Here is a 23118-nt window from a genome sequence, read left to right on the forward strand (position 1 = left end):
CTGCCCTCAGTGTGGGCCGGGGCCGCCCTCAGGGCGGCTCTGCCCTCAGGGCGGGTCGGGGCCGCCCTCAGTGCGGGCCAAGGATGCCCTCACTGCAGCTCTGCAGGGCTGTCCTCAGTGCAGCTCTGCCCTCAGTGCAGGCCAGGGCCGCCCTCAGTGCAGCTCTGCCCTCAGTGCAGGCCAGGGCCGCCCTCAGTGCAGCTCTGCCCTCAGTGCAGCCCTGCCCTCAGTGCAGGCCAGGGCCGCCCTCAGTGCAGCCCTGCCCTCAGTGCAGGCCAGGGCCGCCCTCAGTGCAGCCCTGCCCTCAGTGCAGGCCAGGGCTGCCCTCCAGCTGCTCCAGCAGGCCCAGCAGGAGCTCGCAGCGCTCCAGCAGCGACAGCCCCTTGTTGGCAGTGGCACGGAGCAGCAGGGAATAAACCTGCTTGTTGGTCCTCAGAGCTGCTTCCTCCTCACTGCTGCCCCTGCAAAGAGAGCACAGAGCCCAGCTTAGACCACAGCTCTGCCTTTATCAGCAAGATGCATCAAGAGCCCAGCAACACCCAGCAGCTGCTCCCCCAGGAACTCTGCTCAGTCACACACCAATCTCACCACACACATTATCAACAGCATTATTAAGTAACGTTAATAATAATATTAAATGTGAGTATCCCAACCTGTCAGAATTCAGGACACCCCTCTGGCTCTCCTGGATTGCCCAAATCCCTGCCAGGGGGCTCAGAGACCTTGGCACAGAGCCCAGGGTGCCCCTGTGGGTTTGACTGTGACCCATGGAGAAAGTTACCAACCTTAGATGAAGAATTACAAGCCACGACAGTTTAAGCAGAATGATAGTGAGTTTATCACAGGGTGAAAAATAGATTTTTGGGGTTTTTAGAGTGGGGGTTCAGGGGGACAAGATGGAGGGATCTGGGCATGTCCAGCCTTTCTCCTTCTGCTTCTTGGCCTCCATCTTCTGCTGTGAGGGTGGCACTTTTGGATTGGTTTAGAGTAGAAGCTCACTGTCTAACATAGGTGATAGGTATTGGGAAGTAATGGTAAATATTGTACAGGTAGTTTTTAGTATAAAAAGATAACACAGCCCCAGGGCAGGCAGAGTGCCTGGACTGTCCTGCTGAACGAACCTTGGCTGGACAGGAGAAAGAATTTTATAGATAAGGAGCAATAAACAACCTTGAGACTGAGAAATGAAGAGCTCTGACTCCTCCTTCAAGGTCCAGGCTGGGAAAAGAGACTTTCTAACACATGTCAGGGTCCCTGTGAGCAGTGAGAGTCCCTGAGACCAATGGATACTGGGACACTGGATACTGAGTATCCCAGCAGGATAACTGGGACACCCTCAGCCCCCACCATTCCCTGCACTGCAGTCAGGGCATTGTTTATACTGCAGGCAGGAACTTAAAACATAAATACAATAAAATATAAAATGTACAAGCAACAGTCAGGTTAATTGCAAGTGCTTCAGGAATGACTGAGAAAGGTTGAAGCAAATTAAATTCATCACACACTTGGCAGGAATCAGGTTCATTTATTAAACAGAACAGGTAGTCAATAAAAAGCCACTGAAATGCAAAGTATTTCTGGGATAAATTACAAGTATTCCCAGAACAAAGAATTACTTTCAATTACTTTTCCCCTCCAATTTGCACAGCCAAGTTCTGTTCTGCTCATGATTCCACTTTGGGAGGGTACAACTGATTTCACCCATTCTGAGTGCCAGGCTGCAGGTTTGGCAATCCAACACTACATTTCCTACACATTCTCCTGCTTTTTGCCAAAGTGCACCTGAGACTCTGAACTGGCATTTGAGCTCAATTTCCCCCCTTTTCACCCCATTATCAAAGCAGAGGGCAGAACTTCCCCTCTGCAGAGCAGAAAGGAGGAAATGCACACAGGAGGTACAGAAGGCACAAGAAAGGTTAAATCAAAGGTTTCAAGCTTGCACTCAAAGTTTCAAGGAGCAGAGGAGATTTTTTAAGAGTCCCAGGTTCCCTGTGTGGAAACTTCAGTGCAAAACCTCACAATGATGCCCAGGTAAATGTGGGGGCAAAAACCCTCCAAAACAAAAATGAGGAGTTGCTCATGTTATGAGACAACAGAACTAACCCATTTACTCAGTTAGCTGTGACATCTGCTTGGTAACATATAAATTATCCTGTAAAAATCCTCTTTGTTTCACATATTCAGATTGCCACCTTGTGGAAGCTCTTTTTTAGGAGGTGAAAGCTCCTAACACTGCCTGAAAAACAGCTAAAACACACCCAGGCTGTGTTCTCTTCTCTTGTTTTTTATTTATCAGTCTCCCACTACCAGCAGACAACTTCCTGGGCACAATGAACTCATTTCACAGTTTACTTTTAGCAAAACAGCTCTTCCATCAGCAGGGCTTCAATCCCCAAAACTATTAACCCAACTTCCAAGCCTAAAAGAATCCTCTCAAACTAATGCCACATTTTCAGAACTTCACTTTGTGTAACATTAGCAGCAGCTCCTGCAGTCACACACTTGCTGCAGGGGGAGTAAAAGGAATTTTCTGGAACACCACACACATTCAGATCAAAGCAACAGAAGGAGTGGGGGAAGGAATTTGCTGCCACACCAAAGCTCAACATCTCTTCAGTCAGCACAAAAAGAATTCAGTTTGTCCTGAATGCCAGCAGCAGGACAGAAGACTCCATTAGGAATCAGTGAATTCTCTGACCCCCATATCCATCCCTCTCCTTGCAGCATCACTGATGTGCCTGAATTTCTGCTCAGCTGTTCTGCTTGCCAAACTCCACTGACATTTGATCAGCAAGATGCAGCAACAGAGCAGCAGCACCCACAGCTGCTCCCCCAGGAACTCTGCTCAGGCACACACCAATCTCACCACACTCAGGATAAAGAACACCAAGTTCCAACTTACCCAAGCTTCTTTTTGCTTGAAGTTAACAATTTAATGGACTGGAGGAGAAGGAAAGACATCCTGGACTCAAAAATCCCGAGCAGTTTCAAGACTTCCTCTTTGTTGAGGCCTGCAGAGGAATCACTCACTGACACGCTCTCAGCAGGACTTCTATCCTTGCTGATCTACAGGAGACAAACAGCCCAAAACAATTTCACTGAATTCCACCTCTTAAATACAGGGAGTGATTTAAAAACCCCTCCTGCAGGTGAGCTGACTTTTACATGTGTTACCCAGACTGCCAGCAAGGGACACACACATCAGCACATCCTGAAGGAATTCTTGTCTGAGGCATCAGGAACATAACTCACACTGGCTACAGACAGCCCTGCATGTTTTAATATTTAAATATTAAATATACCACAGACAGAGAACTTTTCTATTATAGATAAATTCTGAAGTTCTTAGAGAAGACTTTTAAGGGATAGGAGAGTTGCACAAAAGAAGTCCATTCACACAGCCAGGCAGTCCACATCTGCACAGAAATATGTTTTAATCCATCTCTGGATCATTTCTAAAGGAATTTCTTTAATCCACTTCCAGGTTAAGGGAGAACTGCAATACATCTAACTGCCCACACTCTTTAGGCCACTGGCTGTGTGGAAAAGTAACCAAGGAATATTTAACTGCCAAATGCCCCCTCATTTATGAAGGCACAAGCCAGAAGGGAGCAGATATCACACCACCTGAAGCTCCTTTACCTGTTCAGTTTCTGCCACAAGCTCCTTCCTGATGAGCTGAAATGCACCCTTGGTTTTGGTCATTATATCAAGGGCCCCAGACAGAGTCTTTAATTTCCCAGCACTGCTGTTCTGACCTAAAAAAATGAGTACAAAAGGCTGATGTTACAGACTGTATTTTATTTCCATCCAAAGACTTCAAAAGAGTCAGGAAGAAAGCCCTCACTGCCCTAGTCAGCTGAAAAGCAGCAAGATAAAAGTGCCTTGTCTCCTCTCTTGAGGAAAATTCTATTCTGAGCAGCAGCTTGCTCCTGCTCTCATATAAATACAGTTAACTAAAAATGCAACTAAGCGGGCAGGGGTGGTTTGGGAAGCTGTAAAGGCAGGGCTGCACTCACTGGCCATCTGGAACTCTGCAAAGGCCACTCTCTCCAGCTGCACCCGCAGCAGCTCACAGGGGGCGTCCTTGAGGAGCTGGAAGAGCCGCACGGCTTTGCTGTAGTGGAGATCAGCCAGGACCCGGTGCTGCTTCCTCAGGTGCTCATCTCCAACCTGCAGCACAGCAGGGCACAGTGAATCCCCTGCACGGCCACGAGCAGCCACTGCAAGGCCTCACTTGGACAGCGCTGGAAACAGCACTGCTATCTTTGGTTAAGTAACTGAAATAAATATATCCCAGCTACAGGCAGAAGGATGAATATCAGCTCCACACATAGTGAGCATGTTAAGGATGGAATGTAGAAAATGAAAGAGCCTGGAGCAATACCTGGTTCCTGAGGCAGCTGTGGTACATGGAAGCCAGCCTGTGGTGGATGGTGGCAGCTCGGTACTGGCACAGGGGCTGCCGCTCAGACACTGTGTCAATGTCACAGTACTTCAAGGACTTCATCATGGCCTCACTGACTTCCTTCTCTATCTACAGCACAAATAAACACTAATGGAAGGGAGAAAATCCCTGAAGAGGGGCTTGTCACAAGAGCATCTAATGTGAGACAAAGGGGAATCAACCTTAAGAGAGAGAGGAAGGAAAGGGAGGAGGAAAAGGGAGGAGGAAAAGGGAGGAGGAAAAGGGAGGAGGAAAAGGAAGGAGGAAAAGGAAGGAGGAAAAGGAAGGAGGAAAAGGGAGGAGGAAAAGGGAGAGGAAAAGGGAGAGGAAAAGGGAGAGGAAAAGGGAGAGGAAAAGGGAGAGGAAAAGGGAGGAGGAAAAGGGAGGAGGAAAAGGGAGGAGGAAAAGGGAGACTTAGATGGGATTTTGGGCAGGAATTGTTCCCTGTGAGGGTGGCAGGCCCTGGCACAGGTGCCCAGAGCAGCTGTGGCTGCCCCTGGATCCCTGGCAGTGCCCAAGGCCAGGCTGGATGGGGCTTGGAGCAGCCACTATGCCAGGAACAAGATGGCTTTTAAGGTCTTTTCCAACCCAAACCACTGCATGATTCTGCAATTCAGTACCAACTTTGCTCCCTGTTCAGTTTTCCAGGATGCCAACAATGCATTTTTCAGACACAATGAAAGCCCTCTGTTACCTGCTCCTGAGCCTTCCTGGACAAGGGAGCATAATCCTGCTGCAGAGTTGCCATGGTGAAATAGGTTGTGGACAGCTCCCAGTTGACAGAATCCCAAACAGCTGGATGCACATCCCTCTTCCCCAGAGACCTCAGGGCCTTCAGGTAGTAGTCAATAGCCTACAAATGACAAAATCACACACACAGTTACTGCCTGCATTTCTAACAGCTATGAATCAGCTTCCCTTTACTCAAAACATCTCCCTGAGCCTTTTTCTGTATTTCCCATTTGATAATCACTTCAATTCTGATGTGCAATTCTTCTCCCTTGTGTGTGTGTTCAATATCAGCATGTGAATGTCACAGCAATCAAACCTCAGCAACACCACCAAAGCCCTCACAGCAAGGAGCAGGGTAGTATGGAAGCAGGACAGCCATCCCAGATAATTCCACCCAAATTTAAATATATTTACCAAAGTATTCACAAATACCTGGCAGTAGGAGGAATTTTGGGGTCTGGGGTTACCTTATTGTAATACAGGGCCTCTTCTGGGGAAAACTCCCTTTTGAAGTCCCCTTCAGCTGCACAGTGGGCCTGGGCACAGATCCTCATCAGCCTCCCCGTGTTGCACAGCAGAAGGGCAGCATTGGTGGCATCATCAATGGACTCAAAATTCTGAATCCCTTCCTCAAAGCAGGAGAAACTTTTCTTCCAGAGCTGCTGCTCTGTTGTTGAGACGTTTTTACTCACTAGGGTGAAGCACAAGGTTTAGAGACTCAAATTCCTCAGTTTGAAGTTTTCCCTGATGGCTTTTTGAGATCATTCTACACATTTAAAGGAATTTCTACATGTTCCATTATTCAGTTTAGGCTCAATTAACTACAGTTTACAAGCCACAGTCATCTACTGTAAATAAATAATCACAGTGGACATTAAAAAACTACAAAGTCATTTAAACGTCCTCTTTATAAACAGAAATAGGTTTTTTCATACAATTAGTGAACTTGGTCACTGCTGTAGCTCCATGAAATGGTCAGGAATGGAAAAAGGATACTTGCCCACTCTCTCAGTCTGCACTGCAGCTGCCTGGTTCATGTAGAACACTCCAATCTCATTCCTGATATTGCCCATCCTCTTCAGCACCTGGATGTGCTGCTCTGGGTTTTGGCTTTTTAAGTTACTGAAGAGGAGGATTTCATAAGCTGCTTCATAGCATTTACAGCTGACAGAAAGCTGGTATTCCAAGTCTGTGGATAAATCTGTAGCCCAGGCAAACACTGGAAAACAAAATGCAAAGCCTTTGAGTCAAACAGTATTTCTCTAATTTAAGTCTAGGGGAAATTGCCCAGAGAAAGTACAAGACTCATGTCAGGTAGATTTTGTTTATCACTGAAGCAGATACTGCCTTTAGTTGTTTCACAGCTTCAGGCCATGTCATACAACCCCCTGACAAGCCCCTTCTGTGTGAGAGGCAGGATGAGCCTTCTCTGAAGGAGGCAGAAGTGAAGTGCAATAACCCACAGGCTCTCCTGGTGCATGGCTTTGAGGAAACCCAGTGGAATTATTGATGTCTGTCACATACCCAAAGTCTGGCACTTCTCCTGTGGCAGGATCATACCTTGGCACCTGGATTCTCTGTGAAGGCTGTGTAATATCTCCTGATCTTCTTTAGTCTGGTAATTATATTCTTCAAGGTAGGCTGCTCTGTTGTTTGCATTCTGAGCCAGCATTAACTGGATGTCCCCACAAAGGGTTAAGCACTGGCACAGGAAGCCCAGCACCTCGGGCAGCATGCTGCCACACAGACAGCAGTAGGTATCTGGTGGGGAAAAAAAACATGGATCAGGGAGGAGGAAAGAGAATCACACATCAAAAGGCTTGACACAGACTGACAAGATAATTGGGTTTTATGTTACCTGTCTGCAGACAGAGAATAAGTGTGACAATGTGTTATCCTCAGAAGAAATAACCTATTTTAAAGTCACAGTTGCTCTGCACAGCTGATGGGTTTAGAAAGAGCCCCAATGCTGTGCAAGATGAGCAGTCACTCTGGTAATTACAAATGATAACCTCAGATTTGACCAAGGGAAAACTGACTTTTTGCAGATTGACTCAAGGGAAATCTGCAAAAAGCCTGAAAAGCTAATTTTCAAAAGGCAGAGTTTATAAAAGACTATAAAAGGCTGAAAGCTGCCAAGTCCTGTGAGTTATTGAGAGGTCTATTGATGCTTTGTGCTAAGATCAAGTGGGTTTGCTTTATAAACCTCCCCCTGCCCTAAGACAGGAGCCTTCCCTTATGGAGGGAAATAGCAGCACTTTAGCACTAAGCTATTTCCCAGTGAGTTACTCTCATTATGGCAGTATTACTCTAAACAGCCTGATTTTACCTTTTTCCTATTCCTCAGTAATACTTCAAGATGTATTCTATTCTATTTTAGCATCCAATTCAGCTGCTGAAGAGGTTTAGTATTTCTCAAAGATGTATTTAAATAACATGGGAACCACCAGGGAATAAACAGCAGCTTGCAGCAGCATCTGTGGAGCACAGAACACTGTCCTGGCCTTGGCACCAGACAGACTCTCCCAAATTCAACTGCCCTGGAGCTCCAATGTGCCCTCAAGGTCCCAACCTGTCCAAATGGGATCATCTTTCTATTGATCAGTGACAGAAGTTATCCTCACCTCAGACTTCTGCCCTCAATACTGAGCTGGACACTGAGTCCAGTTAAACACGAGCTTGTCACACCTGTCACTGCACACCACAGGGAAAACCATGCCCAGCAGTGTGTGATGTGGTGGCAGGTCTCTCCAGGCAGTGGCACAGGTGGCAGAGCACTCAAGGAACTCACCATGGCACAGGTGGCAGAGCACCCAAGGAAAGGAACTCACCATGGCACTGCTGACAGAGCACTCAGGAACTCACCATGGCACAGGTGACAGAGCACTCAAGGAACTCACCATGGCACTGCTGACAGGGCACTCAAGGAACTCACCATGGCACTGCTGACAGGGCACCCAAGGAACTCACCATGGCACTGCTGACAGAGCACCCAAGGAACTCACCATGGCACTGCTGACAGGGCACTCAAGGAACTCACCATGGCACTGCTGACAGGGCACTCAAGGAACTCACCATGGCACTGCTGACAGAGCACTCAGGAACTCACCATGGCACTGCTGACAGGGCACTCAGGAACTCACCATGGCACAGGTGGCAGAGCACTCAGGAACTCACCATGGCACTGCTGACAGGGCACTCAGGAACTCACCATGGCACAGGTGGCAGAGCACTCAGGAACTCACCATGGCACTGCTGACAGGGCACTCAGGAACTCACCATGGCACTGCTGACAGGGCACTCAGGAACTCACCATGGCACAGGTGGCAGGGCACTCAAGGAAAGGAACTCACCATGGCACAGGTGGCAGAGCACTCAAGGAAAGGAACTCACCATGGCACAGGTGGCAGAGCACTCAGGAACTCACCATGGCACAGGTGGCAGAGCACTCAGGAACTCACCATGGCACAGGTGGCAGAGCACTCAGGAACTCACCATGGCACAGGTGGCAGAGCACTCAGGAACTCACCATGGCACAGGTGGCAGAGCACTCAGGAACTCACCATGGCACTGCTGACAGGGCACTCAGGAACTCACCATGGCACAGGTACAGAGCACCCAAGGAACTCACCATGGCACTGCTGACAGGGCACTCAGGAACTCACCATGGCACTGCTGACAGAGCACTCAGGAACTCACCATGGCACAGGTGGCAGAGCACCCAAGGAACTCACCATGGCACTGCTGACAGGGCACTCAAGGAACTCACCATGGCACAGGTGGCAGAGCACCCAAGGAACTCACCATGGCACAGGTGGCAGGGCACTCAAGGAACTCACCATGGCACAGGTGGCAGAGCACCCAAGGAAAGGAACTCACCATGGCACAGGTGGCAGAGCACCCAAGGAAAGGAACTCACCATGGCACTGCTGACAGGGCACTCAGGAACTCACCATGGCACTGCTGACAGGGCACTCAGGAACTCACCATGGCACTGGTGACAGGGCACTCAAGGAACTCACCATGGCACAGGTGGCAGAGCACTCAAGGAACTCACCATGGCACTGCTGACAGGGCACTCAAGGAAAGGAACTCACCATGGCACTGCTGACAGAGCACTCAGGAACTCACCATGGCACAGGTGGCAGGGCACTCAGGAACTCACCATGGCACTGCAAGGCCAGCTTGATGTAGCGCAGCGCCCGCCCGTACTTCTGCAGGACCATTGCAGCATCAGACAGCACATAGTAAGCTCTTGATGATTTCAGGATGAGCTGGAGTTTCATTTTGTACTGCCACGATCCAGGAATCATTCCTGACTGACTGCAGTGCTTCCCCTTCTGGAAGGAGCCCACTGTGAGAGGAGCAGAACCCCATCAGTGACTCTCCCCACTAACACATGCCCGAGGCACAGCAGCACAGGCAGGGTGGGCACTGCCTGATCACAGCCCTGCACTCCAGTGGCATCTGCAGAACAGCCCAACCCGGGGCACTTGTCCATGCACTGCTCCTGGGAATGCAGTGGGACAGGGACAGTGCCTCTCTGACCTCAGACAGCTGGTGGAACACAGGAGCACAGGCCAACGCTTCTCCCTCAGGGAGCAATAGAAAAAAACACAAGAAAGGCAGAATCTGTCATGTTCTCCACCACATCCTTAAGATAAATGCTCAGTCTCTGTATGGACAGCCTCAGTGAGAGAGCTTCCATGTGTGGGTTTAGCCTCCAGCACACAAGAACCTGGATCACCTGGTCCTTCCCACAAGGAAAACCAAGCACTTTCTCACACTTATTTCAGGATATCCTCTGCATAAGGCTATGAAGCTTTTCTTTGATGCTGCAGTGGTTATGGAGCCAGCAAGAACAGGTCACTGCTCCTGATTTAAGGCCTGTCCCCACCAAGGGACAGAATTTTGCCCTGGCAGGATTCACACACAGAAATGTGTCTCTTGCTTAAGGTGGATTTACAAGGCCTGACTTGCAAACCCACTACCTTACCACATTATATAAATACATAGTAAGTAAATATAATAAATCCTTAAGCAGTACATGTTCCACTAGGACAAAACCAATGCAAAACTGTAACACCCCAGCCCACACTGCACATACCCTGTATCCATCCACTGCTCATAGGTAGCTCTTTTGAAATTAGAAATTCCAGGATTTAGAGCACTTATCCTTTCCATATGTATGTAAATATGCACATGTGGCAGAGAAAAGACATAATTCACATCACAGAAAACAAACCCAGGGACTGGGAAACAGAAGAGAGCAAGCAGCTCTGCTGCTGCTTCAGGGATGGACTCAACACAGATCCAGCAATCTGTGAGTGTCAATAACTCAAAATTGAACTGGCTTCTTGTTCAGAGATTTTTCAAAGGCAGAAAGGAGGAGAAAGGAAAGAATAAAGAACTGCCAAAGTAGGCAAGATAAATTTTTTTTCTGGGCTATGCTTACAGGGCTCCTTGCTCTGCAGAGAACTCCACTACTTTAAAACAAAAAGTCTTTCCTGGAACTTTTTATGTTGCTCCAGAACAAAAAAAAAAAAGAGAGACTGTAGTCTGAAACTTCAGGAGTTTGAGCATTTCAGCAAACAAAACATCTTTTATTTGCTGCTTCTTTTCACAACTGTAGAGGTACAGGGAAAAAACCAAAATCCTAGTTAACATTTTATATGCAAGTCAAGCACCTGATGTAGGAACAAAACCTGCCAGAAGGGAGAAATTCTTCCAGAAAACATCCAGGCCACACACACATAAAGAAATTCAGGCTATTTTTAAATCAACCCACAAAACTTACAGTGCTGCACATACCAAACCTCAAAATACCAAACCTTTATGGAAGTCATCTGAAAGCCACATTAAATAGAGTCCAGTAAAATCATGTGTTGACTAATAAAAGATTCTTTGCTATGCAAAATAACTCAAATGAGCTCCTCTGTTCATATTTAAAAAGGAACAGACTGTTCTCCAATTTGCAGTGCACTTTTCCTTAGGCAATGCTGTAATTAGTGATTTAAGCACACACTGTTTTGACAATCCAAATAAAGTAGCAGCAGTTTGTGTTGGCACTGGAAAGGTCCTATTTGCACAACAATACAACTTACTTTTGTCTAGAAACAAGGCCATCTGTTTTTCCAGAGACTCAGGACCACCACTGGTGGATTCATCCTCATATTTCAACGGGATTGGAGTGCTGGGGTCAGCTGCAGGAAGGTCACCTTCCTTTTTAACACTGCTGTCAACAGACTTCAACCCCTGCAAAAGGGAGAAATCCTTTCCTTCACCTTGAGAGCAATATTGAGCAAAGAGCAGATGAAGGATGGGTGGGAGGTGAAGCCCCCTCAGGGAGCTGGCACTGCACTCACCTCCAGCACGTGGTTGAGCACCAGCCTGCAGCGCTCCTCGGTGCCATGGCAGACAGGGAAAGCACAGCTGGGCTTCAGGGGGGGAACAGAAGAAATGGTCAACACAGGAAATATAAAATCACTGGCCACAAGATGCAATTGAGAGGTAACAGCAAGACAAAGTGCAATATGGTAAGGAAAAAAAAACTACATCAAGCTTTTACCATAAAATTCCAACACCTCAGATTTTATGAGCAGCTCATGAACTGTTTTTCTTTGCCCACTTCAGTTCACCTGAAGGCAAAACTACCAGGGGACTGAATTTCATAGCCATGAACTGAACTACCCAGGAAATCCCTTACACACCCCCAGTGCCACTCACACGTATTCGATGCACAGACTTGTACTTTTCTGGTACTGACAGCTCCCCAACAGATTTGATGATTGCCACTGCTTTATTGTCATCTGGGGGATCAGAACTGTTGCTGTAGGAACCGTTTTCATCACTGTCTGGCATCTCCTCCTCTTCCTCACTGTAACTTTCATCAGAATTGCCATTTATAGGGAAGTCTGCACTGTCTTCTTTTTTAGGTTCATCCAGCTGAAAAAGCTCTGATAACATGTAGTTTGCTGAAGCAATAATCTTTGCAAAGAAGAGAAAAAAATTATTCATTCTCAAGTTCAATTTTTCTTTTGAGAGGCAAGAATATAAATAATCTTAGAATAAGGAGGACAGAGGACAAGCAAAGGTGTTTGATAACCTGCAAACACAGCCTGAGCAAATTCCCTGGAAGGGAAAAGGATCCAAGCTGATCAAGTTGAGAAGAGAATAAAAACCAGAGAACAAGTACTGCCTGTTCTGACAGCTTGCAGATCACAGGAGACAACACAAGGGTTTATGCAAGCAAAAAAAAATAAACTGAAGAGATCCCATTGGGATTTTGAAAATCTTTCACAACTCTACAAGGAATCCACATTTCCACATTCTTATTAGTTTCATGGGTCCCATGTCTCCTCTCCATTCTAAACATGACTCAGATTTTTCACATTTTTGGGATTTATTTTCAGTTCCAAACAGCTTAAATCATTTAGAGACTCTCTAGCCCAGCCCACTTATCAAGGCAGGTTGCTCAGAACTGTGTCCAGCTGGGCTTTGGGTATCTGACAAGATGGAGACTGCAACTTCTCTGGTTGGCCTGACCCAGTTTTCAGCCACTCTCAGAGTAAAAGTGCTCATATATTCACATTTTACACTTTTTTCTCCAGGATCTGCTCCCAAAGGGCTCTCTGGCAGCAAGAACAGACTGAATGTAATGAGAAGTTTCTTTTTAGAGCAGGACAGAAGACTTGTGCTGTAATGAGGAGCAGCAAAAAATACTAATTTTAAAAACTAGCATGGGGATTCTTTAAAAATAAAATCAATTTTTAAGTTTGTTTATAAATTTAAATTCTCTCCTTTGAGAGGAAGAAGTAACACACTACTTATTACAAGGTTTATTATGATTACAGCATATTTACACAAAAGTGCAAGAAAACTTTGAACTCTCACTTGAGGATGTCTGCCATTGTCCAACAACTTCAGACAATTCAGGAGCAATGTTCTGATTGTGCCATAGTGCTTCTTGTTCTGGTTTTTCTTCAACATCATATTGCAAGCAACTCTAAGAGAAAGTTGAACAAAATAGTGAAATCCTGGATAATTTCTTTGTGCCAGAAAAAAAAGAAATTTTAAACAATATTCTACAGCTGTTGATGTTCCAAACTGTGTGATGAGTCTACAAGACTTTATCAGCAAAGAAGTTTACATGGAGAAATGGTGAAAAAAGGAAAAAGTCTGTTTTGATCTAGTGGGGCTGAGATTTAGTGAGGTTGTGTGTGATTGTCACTTGATGATGATTTTTGGTCTGTGTTCTGACTAGAACTGCCCCAAGAATGAAATACTGCAATAAAAATGACAAAAACTCACTTGTACAGCAGAATTGCCACTGGCATTGTGAAAGGGTTTTGGTATTTGTCTTCAGTCTCTTCACAGAGCGTGGTGAGGTCATAGAGCTTCACTATGTCACTGCCACTTGCTGAAAAGGAAAATCTTTCATTAATCAATCATTAATCAATCACATGAACATCAAGCTTTTCAAACTGATCTAAACCTTCTTACCTTTAAACAGCCAATAGGTGTGGCCTTCTTTGGTGCAATTTGATTTCAGAAAAGATAAGATATTTTGAGCAATATCTTTTATCACTTTGGTAGAAAAATTGGAGTTTTCCAAATTGGGAATATCTTCAGTCTTGATCATTTCATATTTCTGCAAAGAACAGAAATTAAGACTCAAGCTTAGGCTGGAGGGTTTTGTGACACCAAAATTAATATATCAGTGTCTCCATCAGCAGCTAAAACAAAGGCTGCTATTAAGATAAACTGAGTTAATTTCTATGATTTACTTTAAGCAAGCACATCTTGATGACACCACTCAAACAAAGCTTTAAGAAGGATCCATTTCTGCCACAAACATGGCAAATGGAGAACAAAAGGTGAGGAAAAATAAGGGAGAGAAGGAACAACATCTAAAACCTAGTCAGCCTAGGAAAAACTCCAGGCTACCAGGTAGAACAAACACAGCTGGTCCACAGTAAAACAGCAGAAACATTCAAAAGCTTGCATCTGTCTTGGCAAGGGAGCACTGCAGATTTCAAGATGTAAGAAACTGATTTCTGCAGTTGCATTTTTTATTTTTGCCTTCACTCAAGCACCAGGGGAAGAAGGAATCTTGCATGCATGAAAGGGAGGGGAAGAAAGAATCCACTATTTTTAGATGACTGCTGCAAGCTGTCTAAGATGCTTCTCCCTCTGCACCACAGGATTTTTGTCATCTCTGCTCAGAACAGTGTGAAGGATCTGTGATAGCTGAGGCAATTTTAGAAGATGAAGAATGAATTATTATTTTAAGGCAAAATGCAGAGATAGCAGACTTACCTGAACAATTCCATTGACATGAAAGCACATCACAAGCTCTGGTACATTGCATATTAAGTTGTCCAACCAATAGTCAATCCCTGTCAGCACATTTATTGGCTTGTTGTTATCCCTAAAATAAAATAATTCTAGTGTTACTTAAACCTTTGTTTACCCTTCAGAAAACATTAAGAAATTAAGAACATATTCAGGAAATATTAGGGATGTTTAAAATTGAATTTAGGTTTAAGTGACCTGAGAGTGGATGAAGACTAAAACAATGATTTGTGAATTGTTGTGTTAATCATGAGTTATAACCAAACAGATGTGCTGATCTCTCCAATGGAGCATGCTCAGATTCCATCAGCAGTTTGGAGTTTTTGCCCACATTTAACAGGCTGCAGATGTCACACCATTACCAAGATAGTAAGTACTTCAGAAGTTCTAAAGGAATAGCACTTTTAGCTGCAATTAATTATAGCACAAACCTACTCTCAGGCCTTCCAAAGCTCCCTGCAGAGCAAGGTACTGTCAACTCCTTAATATGTCTTAAAAAAAATGACAAATACACCAAACCAGCTTCAAGTTTTTGCTCATTCTTTGCCCATGTAGAGGGAGGAACAGGATGAGGGGCAATGAAGGGATTGACATTAAATTGGGACTGGAATGGTTCTGTCTCACTGCTCAGTAACATTTGAAGTGCCTATGCCCAACAAGCAGCTACTAAAATTCAGACTCCCAGGAAGATAAATTTTACTGCTCTCTTTTTAAAAAAGAGCAAAAAATGCAGATTGCTAACTAGGAAGCAGAGTAACAAATCAGTCAAGGCTGGTAGAAATGATATCTGTGATTTTCTAAGCTCACCTGAGACGCAGGCTCACAGCAGGGTATCTCCCACCTCCAAATATCGGCATATTTGATCCCACCAACATGTGGATATCCTCAAAGGTCCACAGGATATTACGAACAAAGTCATTTTTCAGTCCCTTCATTAGGAGACAACAGAATTGGCCAGTAAATCAGTGGCATAACACTCATTCTCTCCATGACACTCTGTGGAATTATGAGCCAGCAAGAAGCCAAAGCAGCAAATAAAAGCCAGCACGTGACAAACCCAGCACGTTCACAGGAACTTAAACTGCAGATGCCACACAAGCTGCAGCTACAGGGACTGAGGTTTGGCCTTGGCTCCAGCTCAGCCTGGGGGTGCAGCTCTCACACACAGCATACCTGACTGCTCTCCCCGTCACTGAACAGAGGAGACAGGTTTTGCTCTCTGGGGGCTGAGGCCACGTGCCCCACTAGATATGAGGGCTCAAGAGGAACATTTCCCTGTGGAGAGCACAAGGATAACCGGTGATTCTGCTGCTGAGGTCAAGTCAGCCATTTAGAGAGATATGAACAACAAAAGTGTGTAAGGGAAAAACCTTTATCTCCAACATCTTTAAATAAATCTGCATAAAACTGCAAAAAGCCTCTAGGCAGTGACTAGAATGCTTCTTTTCTACAGTTAGTGCCAAAATGTTGTGTTTTGTAACATTTTCAGAGGCTCTGGGAAGAAACCAGAAGTATTTACAAGAGCTCCTTGTTAACCCAGGGTCAACACCACATTATCAGTGTCCAGAAGCAAAACCTCTATCCTGCTGGTTTATTTATGAACTGAAGAAAATGGCACTGTGCAAATGCACAACAGCTTCTTTATGATAATCAGTCTGCTGAATGGGGCAATGGTTCCTCAAGAGGGTGGAAGAGAGGAGGAGTCCTTTTTCTAAAAGCTTTCAAGCACTGAAGCATTTCTGCACACAACACATGCAGTTACAATTTTATGGCCAATGTGGGTTAGAAACCCCCTAAATTGGGCAGCTCACTTGGTAACATTGTGCAAGCACAACTGTAGCATCATTATTATATTAATGCAGACTGAAGACAGCAGACCTTTCAACCTCTCCAAAATTTCATCAATTCTGGTTTATATTACTCACAAAAACCACAGGAATGAACAGTTTTCATAAAGAAGTTTAGCCAGAATAGAAACCCTGAATTAGGGCCTGATACTAATCATAGCTTGTTGCATAATTGCTGTAAACATCTCCCCCTTCACTTGTGTAATCTCATGGCAAGTATTTTTAAGTACTGCTTCACTCTTTTCCATTTTCAGAAATTTTCATTTTCCTCTTCCCCTAAAGAATTCAGGGCCACCAGAAAATGGATTTTAATGGCAGATTTAAAAAGAAAGGCCAGAACTTTAAGTTTCCAAACACATCTTCTGATTATGAGCATTTTCCTACTCTTAGGTAAAGGCAGGGATGAATACTCTTAGCCAAAGGATTTGTTTCTCCAAGATGCTGGGATAAACAGCAATTTAGCACTGCAGTGACAGAACAAATATCTGAATTTTGGAGCTCTGAATCACTGGCAAATCTGGAAGTTCTCCAAGCTCTCCTCATGCCCCAGCTCAGCTCTCTCAGCAAAGGGAGCTGCAGCAGCACTGCTGAGAACCTTTCCCCCTCTGTGGTGCCCTGTAAAACATCTTCACACCAACCTGGTTGGAGGCACCTGGGTCTTCAGAGAGTGAGGAAGGCATTTCAAAGGGAGCTGGCCAGGAGGCCCTTCCTGCTTCATCACTCTCACCTGCAACAGGACCCTCCTGGTGCTGCTTGGAAGTGGAAGGAACAGGCTGAGCAGCTCCATCTCCATTGATGCTGACAAGGAAACATTTACAAGTTCAGCTGACAAGATGCAAACAGAGCCATTTTTAGAGTTGTTATGTTTGGTGCACCCTTGCCAACAAATGACTTGGCTGATATGCACTTAATTAAGTCATGCTGTTTATTTTATTCTTGAGTGTTTTAATTTTAAAGTAAAATACTTTGAATTCCATGAAAACATTTCATGTTATTTCCTGACCTCACCCCTCAATTCCCTCTGCTTAAGGAAAAAGCAGTAAATTAATCAGACTATAATGGAATTTTAACATTTACTCCAAGACCAAAAACCAAGGAGAAGTGGTGCAGAATTCAAGTTTCATGCACACAAAAAGACAAAAGGTTACCTGTAATATAAAAACTTAGAAAGGATTGCCTTCTGGTACCAATGCTCTTTACTCTTCTTTTTTCTTTGCCATTTCTGATCAATCAGCCTTTGATAAAACTCCTTTAGCCATGTCCAGTCCCCTGTCTGGGCAACAGAAGAAATATGAAAATAATGTCAAGAAGCATCTGCAAAGTAAACCAAGTTCCTTATAAACTTACAAATACTCCTCCACAGGAAGAAACTGAGAAAATAACATCAGAGCTGAAGTCCTGAATTGGTCATTTATTGAAAATACAGCTTTTAGGAAAGTTATGTTCTTATTGATAATCTGACCTAATTAGAAAATCAGATATATGAGGCTACATAGTAAAAAATACATGTTCCTTATAAAATCAATCCAATGGTATAACAATGCTGAAGTAATTACACAGGAGTGAGACACAGAATATTAACCCTACAATGCCATGAACACAGGACATCAGTGTAGTTTGTGGGTAAACTGCTGCAGAACAGAACACCCTTGGCACCCACATATGGTTTTTAGGGATTTCCAGACTTTTTCTTGCTATTCTGTTCCTGAAATAATGCATTTTGCCCACATTGCACAGTTATCAAGAAGCAAGTGGTTCACCTGAGATGATCTCATGAAGAGCTCCTGGATATCCAGCTCATCCAGCAGCAGTGTCCTCCCAATCCTGTGCACTGCCATGCTCACGTGGGACTTGCTGTAAGGGATCTTCAGGAGTTTTTTGATGTTCTTGCAGAAGGAAAGTGAAAAGAGAGAGTATTTAATATAATTATACAGTGACTTGGGGAAATCCAAGCCTAAACTCCACTCCACTCCTTCCTTCCTTTCCTTCTCCTTCCCTTCCTTCCTTTCCTTCCTTCCTTTCCTTTCCTTCCCTTCCTTCCTTCCTTTCCTTTCCTTTCTTCCCTTTCCTTCCTTTCTTTCCTTCCTTTCCTTTCCTTCCTTTCCTTCCCTTCTTTCCTTCCCTTCCTTTCCTTTCCTTCCCTTCCTTTCCTTCCTTTCCTTTCCTTTCCTTCCTTTCCTTTCCTTCCTTCCCTTCCCTTCCTTTCCTTCCTTTCCTTTCCTTCCTTCCTTTCCTTTCCTTCCTTTCCTTTCCTTCCTTCCTTCCTTTCCTTCCTTTCTTTCCTTCCCTTTCCTTTCCTTCCTTTCCTTTCCTTTCCTTTCCTTCCTTCCCTCCCCTCTGGTCAGTCAGGGTCCCCCCTCCTGCCTGTGTCCCTTCCCAGTTTTCCATGCACTTCCCACCTGGGAAGCAGGAAAAGCCTCAATCTGTGTAAGCCCTGCCCAGCAATAACAAAAAGATCTCTGTGTTATCAATCTGTGCTCAGGACAATCCCAAAGCAGCCCCTTACCAACCCCTGGGAAGAAAATCAATGCCACCCCAGCCCACATGGTCAAATAAAGCCTGACAGTGCCAGGGATCTGAAAACCATCCCACCAAAAAATGCATTTGCTGAGGGCAGAGAACACCAATGACAGTGACAGAGAGACCAAATCACCCATAAGAACAACACACATGGCTTAAACACATTCTCTAAATGGATCACCATGACCAGGTACCCACAAAAATGACAAAAATATCCAAGGGCATGATTTGGATTGTAAACCTTTATTTTTTATTTTCACAGCATCAATACCAATTCTTTGCCAGGTGTCCAAAGCAATCCAGACAGAGATCTAAAGCTGAATACAAATCTGACAAATATTAACATGAGCATGTTTCTTCTTCTGAGCAGCCTCATCTGAATTCTACAGATATTACCAGCACCAAAAGAGCTGACAAACTGACAAAAATCAAATGAAAGGAGAAGCTGGAGGGGAGCTCTCTCTTCTAGATAAGAATAAGGGAAAAAACCATCTTGAGAGGAACAGTTTGCATCAAAATAACTGATTTCAAACACACAAGACAACTACCTTGCAAGGCTGATGTGCATTCACTAAACTGCACACTTCAGCTGCAGATTATCTGTAGAACTCCAGAGGAAATATGATTTTTCTCTCTACATTTCTTATTCAGTGACCAAAATTACTTGGTGATCCGTGATTCATTAAGGGATTTTTCCCTTTCCCCAAAGGACACAAAACTGCCTGAAGCCATCACAGTATCTTAAAATAAAAGTTTCTGCAATGTAAGACTTTAGGATGTGTCCATACCTCTGAATCAGATACAACATCCACATCATTTCCAACTGAGTCAATGAAGTCATAGGCCATCCCAAAGCTATTAAAAAAAAAAAAAAAACATGAAAATTAAGACAGTTCCAGTGTGACATTACAGACCTGGCTTTTATATCTATTAAATCTTTGAATGGCTTCATAAAATAAGAAAAAAAATTACCCAGCTAAACATCCCCTAGTGTAATCAGACTTAAAATTACCAAAGTAATTTCATCTTCATATTCTCCACGTTTTTCAAATATATCTTTGAAAGTGCTCAGATCTAATTCCAGGACATTCTATAACACTTAAAGTTTTGTGGAAATCAAGAAAAAATGGAGAAAATGAAACTGAAAATAAGAAGAGTTCTTCAAGGAGTTTCTCTTCAAGGCATTAAGCATATTAAAGACTTTAATTTTAGTAGCTGTAATTGAATTTTACCCCTTATTCACATTTTCCAGAACTACCCTACATGTTGTAACAGACACATTGTCTCCTCCTCCAGCCTCGTTAAGGAAATTACAAGCTGGAATATTTCAATGTACAGATCATTCTTTAAAACAAATCCAGATAGCACTAAAATCCAAAACACACACGAAGTGCAAGTTATACTTTTGTTATCAGCTTTTTAATACTGACACAAGAGAAAGAGATTGAACTGCCAGCCTCTATTTGACAATCAGAGTATCTAAAATAAACATGAAAAATTCACAAAGCCCTGAAAAATATGTTACTCTGCCCTGAAAAATGCAGCTCCTAAAAGAGATAATGAGGATATAAAAACAGACCTTGAACAAACTGTTAAATTTCCCTGACTGACTTGGTGTGAATTTGCTTGTTCAGCACAGGATTTGAGCCTCCTGTTTATGAACACTCTGAACTCAACTCATTCAACAATTCAGCAAACATCCACACTGAAAGGCAACACTGCTGCTTGGGTGTGCCCCTCATTTCACCCACAGTGTGACAGAAACATGAAATCCTGATATAACCATGAAATTTCATTTGTATTAGTCAGGTCCAGTTTCTAAAGGTCCAGCAGAGCCATAGATTGGTTTCCAAGGGGAACCAAGCACAAGTCCCATTTCACCTGTTATCAAAGGCAGAAGGGCTGGCTGAACCAGTCCAGTTTGATCTGGGCCAACCAGGGAGGAACAAAAAGTCAGTGGGACTGTCTGAGGCAAGGTGTCAACATATATGAACCAATAAACCAAACCATCTCTGTGTGCTATGTAAATAATCAACATCAGCAATCATTTACTAATGAGACAAGATCAGACCACAGAGGCAACAACTCAAGATAAAAAAGTAGAGGGAGAAGGGTTGAGACAAAGCAATATGAAGTTGCTATGGTAAAACCTGTACTTTCTACTTTAAATGACACAGGATCCACATTCACAATCAGAATTACTCTTAAAGGCCTGGGATAAAACAGGGGCTGCTGTTCTTTACCTTGAGAAGGGTTTGCTCTTTTTGCTGTTGCCCAGAATGGTTGTCCCTGCAGGTCCCAGCTTGGCACTTTCCCGTAGCCAGTTGGCAGGAGGCAGCTTCAGGTCAGTTTTCTCCTGCAGGCGGGCAAAGGCTGCCTGAGGAGGGGCTGAGGAGTATTTCACCACAGCACAGCTCTTCACCTCACTGCCTCCGAGGAACAGCACCGAGCCCTGCTTTCCAGAGAGAAATTAAACCTTCTACTTAATAGCTGGCAATTAAAACCATCAGGCTTGTTCTGTGATAAGTTATTTTTAAGGCTAACTGAGCAAAATCCAGTCCTATAGTCACTTACTTTTCCCCAGCACATACAGTTTCCCAGTTATCCCAATTCCAATTCATGTCAAGCATAAGCTTCACTTTAGGAATTATCACAGAATCATTTAGGTTGGAAAAGACTTCCAAGATTATCAAGTCCAATCTGTGATGGACCACTGAACAACACATCCAGTCCTTCCTTGGACACCTCCAGGGATGGGGACTCACACAGTCTATTCCAATGCTTGACACCCATTTCCATGAAGGAATTCTTCCTGGTGTCCAGCCTGAGGCCGTTCCCTCTGCTCCTGTCCCTGTTCCCTGGAGCAGAACCCGATGTACCTGGCTGTTTCCTCCTGGCAGGAGCTGTGCAGAGACACAAGGGCCCCCCTGATCCCCCTTTTCTCCAGCTGAGCCCCTTCCCAGCTCCCTCAGCCCCTCCTGGGGCTCCAATCCTTCCCCAGCTCTGCTCCCTTCCCTACACACACTCCAGCCCCTCAATGTCTTTCCTGACATAAAGCCCCAGAACCAAGCCCAGAATGTGAGGCTGGACTCAGCAGTGGGACACACAGGGGGACAACCCCTGTCCTGGTCTGTGGCCACACTGGCTGATCCAAGCAGGTGACAGTGGCCTTCTTGCCCACCTGAGACACAAGAATGAACTGCCACTAAGGTCAGCTGCCCACACAACACGCAATCAGCCAGAAAGGCTAAAACGAACACGACTCCTCCCACTGAAGTTTGTGAAAGTAGGTGGTTATTAACACCAAGTGTTCCCCAACACCGACATTAAAGCCAAACAGGCTTCTACCTTATTATTATTAAATAATAATAAATTAAATAAGTCCCGTGTTTGCCTATTTCTTTTCAAACACGCAGCTGTCACCCGTGTGAGAGGAGCTTTGAACTAACACATGTCGCGGGAAAAACAGCTCCACAGGACACCACTTACGTAAATACAATGCACTTAAGCATAACAACAGCAACACCGCTCGCAATTAACGCTTAATCATAATTAGCGTGTTCCCTACAGCACTCCGGCCCTGACAAACTGGAAAGAGGATCAAAAACACCGCCTCAATTAAAACACCACTAAGGGATGTGTCTGTAGGCACCGCTCGACCCCCCCTCAGCCCCTCTACCTCACTCAGCACGGCCCCCACTCAGCGCCGCTCACCTGCTTGGGCTCCTCAGCGTCTCCCCTCAGCGGGGCAGCGGCGCCCGCGCCGCAGGGCTCCTCCATGGTCGGGGAATGGTCCGGGAATGCAGCGGGAATGGAGGGGAATGGAACCGGGAATGGAACCGGGAAGGGGCGGCGGGAGCGGAGCCGCTTCCCGGGGGCGTCCGGCCGGGAACCGCCGCCTCTCGCGAGACTTTTCGAGAAGGCGCGGGAAGGGCGGGCTCGGAGGGCGGCGCCGTGAGGGGCGGGAGGCGGCGGCGGCGGCGCCGTGAGGGGCGGGTGTAGCGGGTGTGGCGCTCTCAGCCGGGTCAGGGAGGCTTTGAGGTCGGAAAAACACATGGCTAATCTGTGAGCGATCCCTGCTTTGTCAATTACACCGAAGCACGGAATGTCACGCCAGTCGTTCCTTAAGCACCTCCAGGGATGGGACTCCACTACCTCCCTTGGCAGCCCCTTCCAATTCTTGGCCACCCTTTCCATGAATAAATTTTCCCGAATCTC

General features: G+C 45.1%; 1 protein-coding gene across 2 annotated transcripts; it reads right to left on the reverse strand.

Moving 5' to 3' along the window:
* Positions 1 to 20: 20 nt before the first annotated feature.
* EDRF1 (erythroid differentiation regulatory factor 1) lies at positions 21 to 22884 on the reverse strand. Of its 2 annotated transcripts, XM_064716768.1 has the most exons (25): positions 22615 to 22827; positions 21144 to 21352; positions 19689 to 19755; positions 18141 to 18266; positions 17529 to 17653; positions 17019 to 17178; positions 15707 to 15808; positions 15341 to 15462; positions 14498 to 14609; positions 13682 to 13829; positions 13490 to 13598; positions 13073 to 13184; positions 11906 to 12166; positions 11545 to 11616; positions 11284 to 11434; positions 9345 to 9533; positions 6740 to 6940; positions 6180 to 6398; positions 5647 to 5870; positions 5142 to 5300; positions 4388 to 4537; positions 4020 to 4173; positions 3643 to 3758; positions 2903 to 3066; positions 21 to 461 (listed from the first exon to the last, which is right to left on the reverse strand). In XM_064716768.1, exons 1-25 carry the CDS (start codon positions 22678 to 22680, stop codon positions 305 to 307), a joined length of 3675 nt encoding a protein of 1224 aa, XP_064572838.1. In that variant the 5' UTR covers positions 22681 to 22827; the 3' UTR covers positions 21 to 304. The 2 variants fall into 2 exon arrangements, with proteins under 2 accessions (XP_064572838.1, XP_064572839.1); XM_064716769.1 differs by lacking the exon at positions 15707 to 15808 and having other exon boundaries at positions 22615 to 22884.
* Positions 22885 to 23118: the final 234 nt, after the last annotated feature.

The sequence above is a fragment of the Zonotrichia leucophrys genome, chromosome 6 (genome assembly GCF_028769735.1).
Source record: "Zonotrichia leucophrys gambelii isolate GWCS_2022_RI chromosome 6, RI_Zleu_2.0, whole genome shotgun sequence".
NCBI lineage: Eukaryota > Metazoa > Chordata > Aves > Passeriformes > Passerellidae > Zonotrichia > Zonotrichia leucophrys.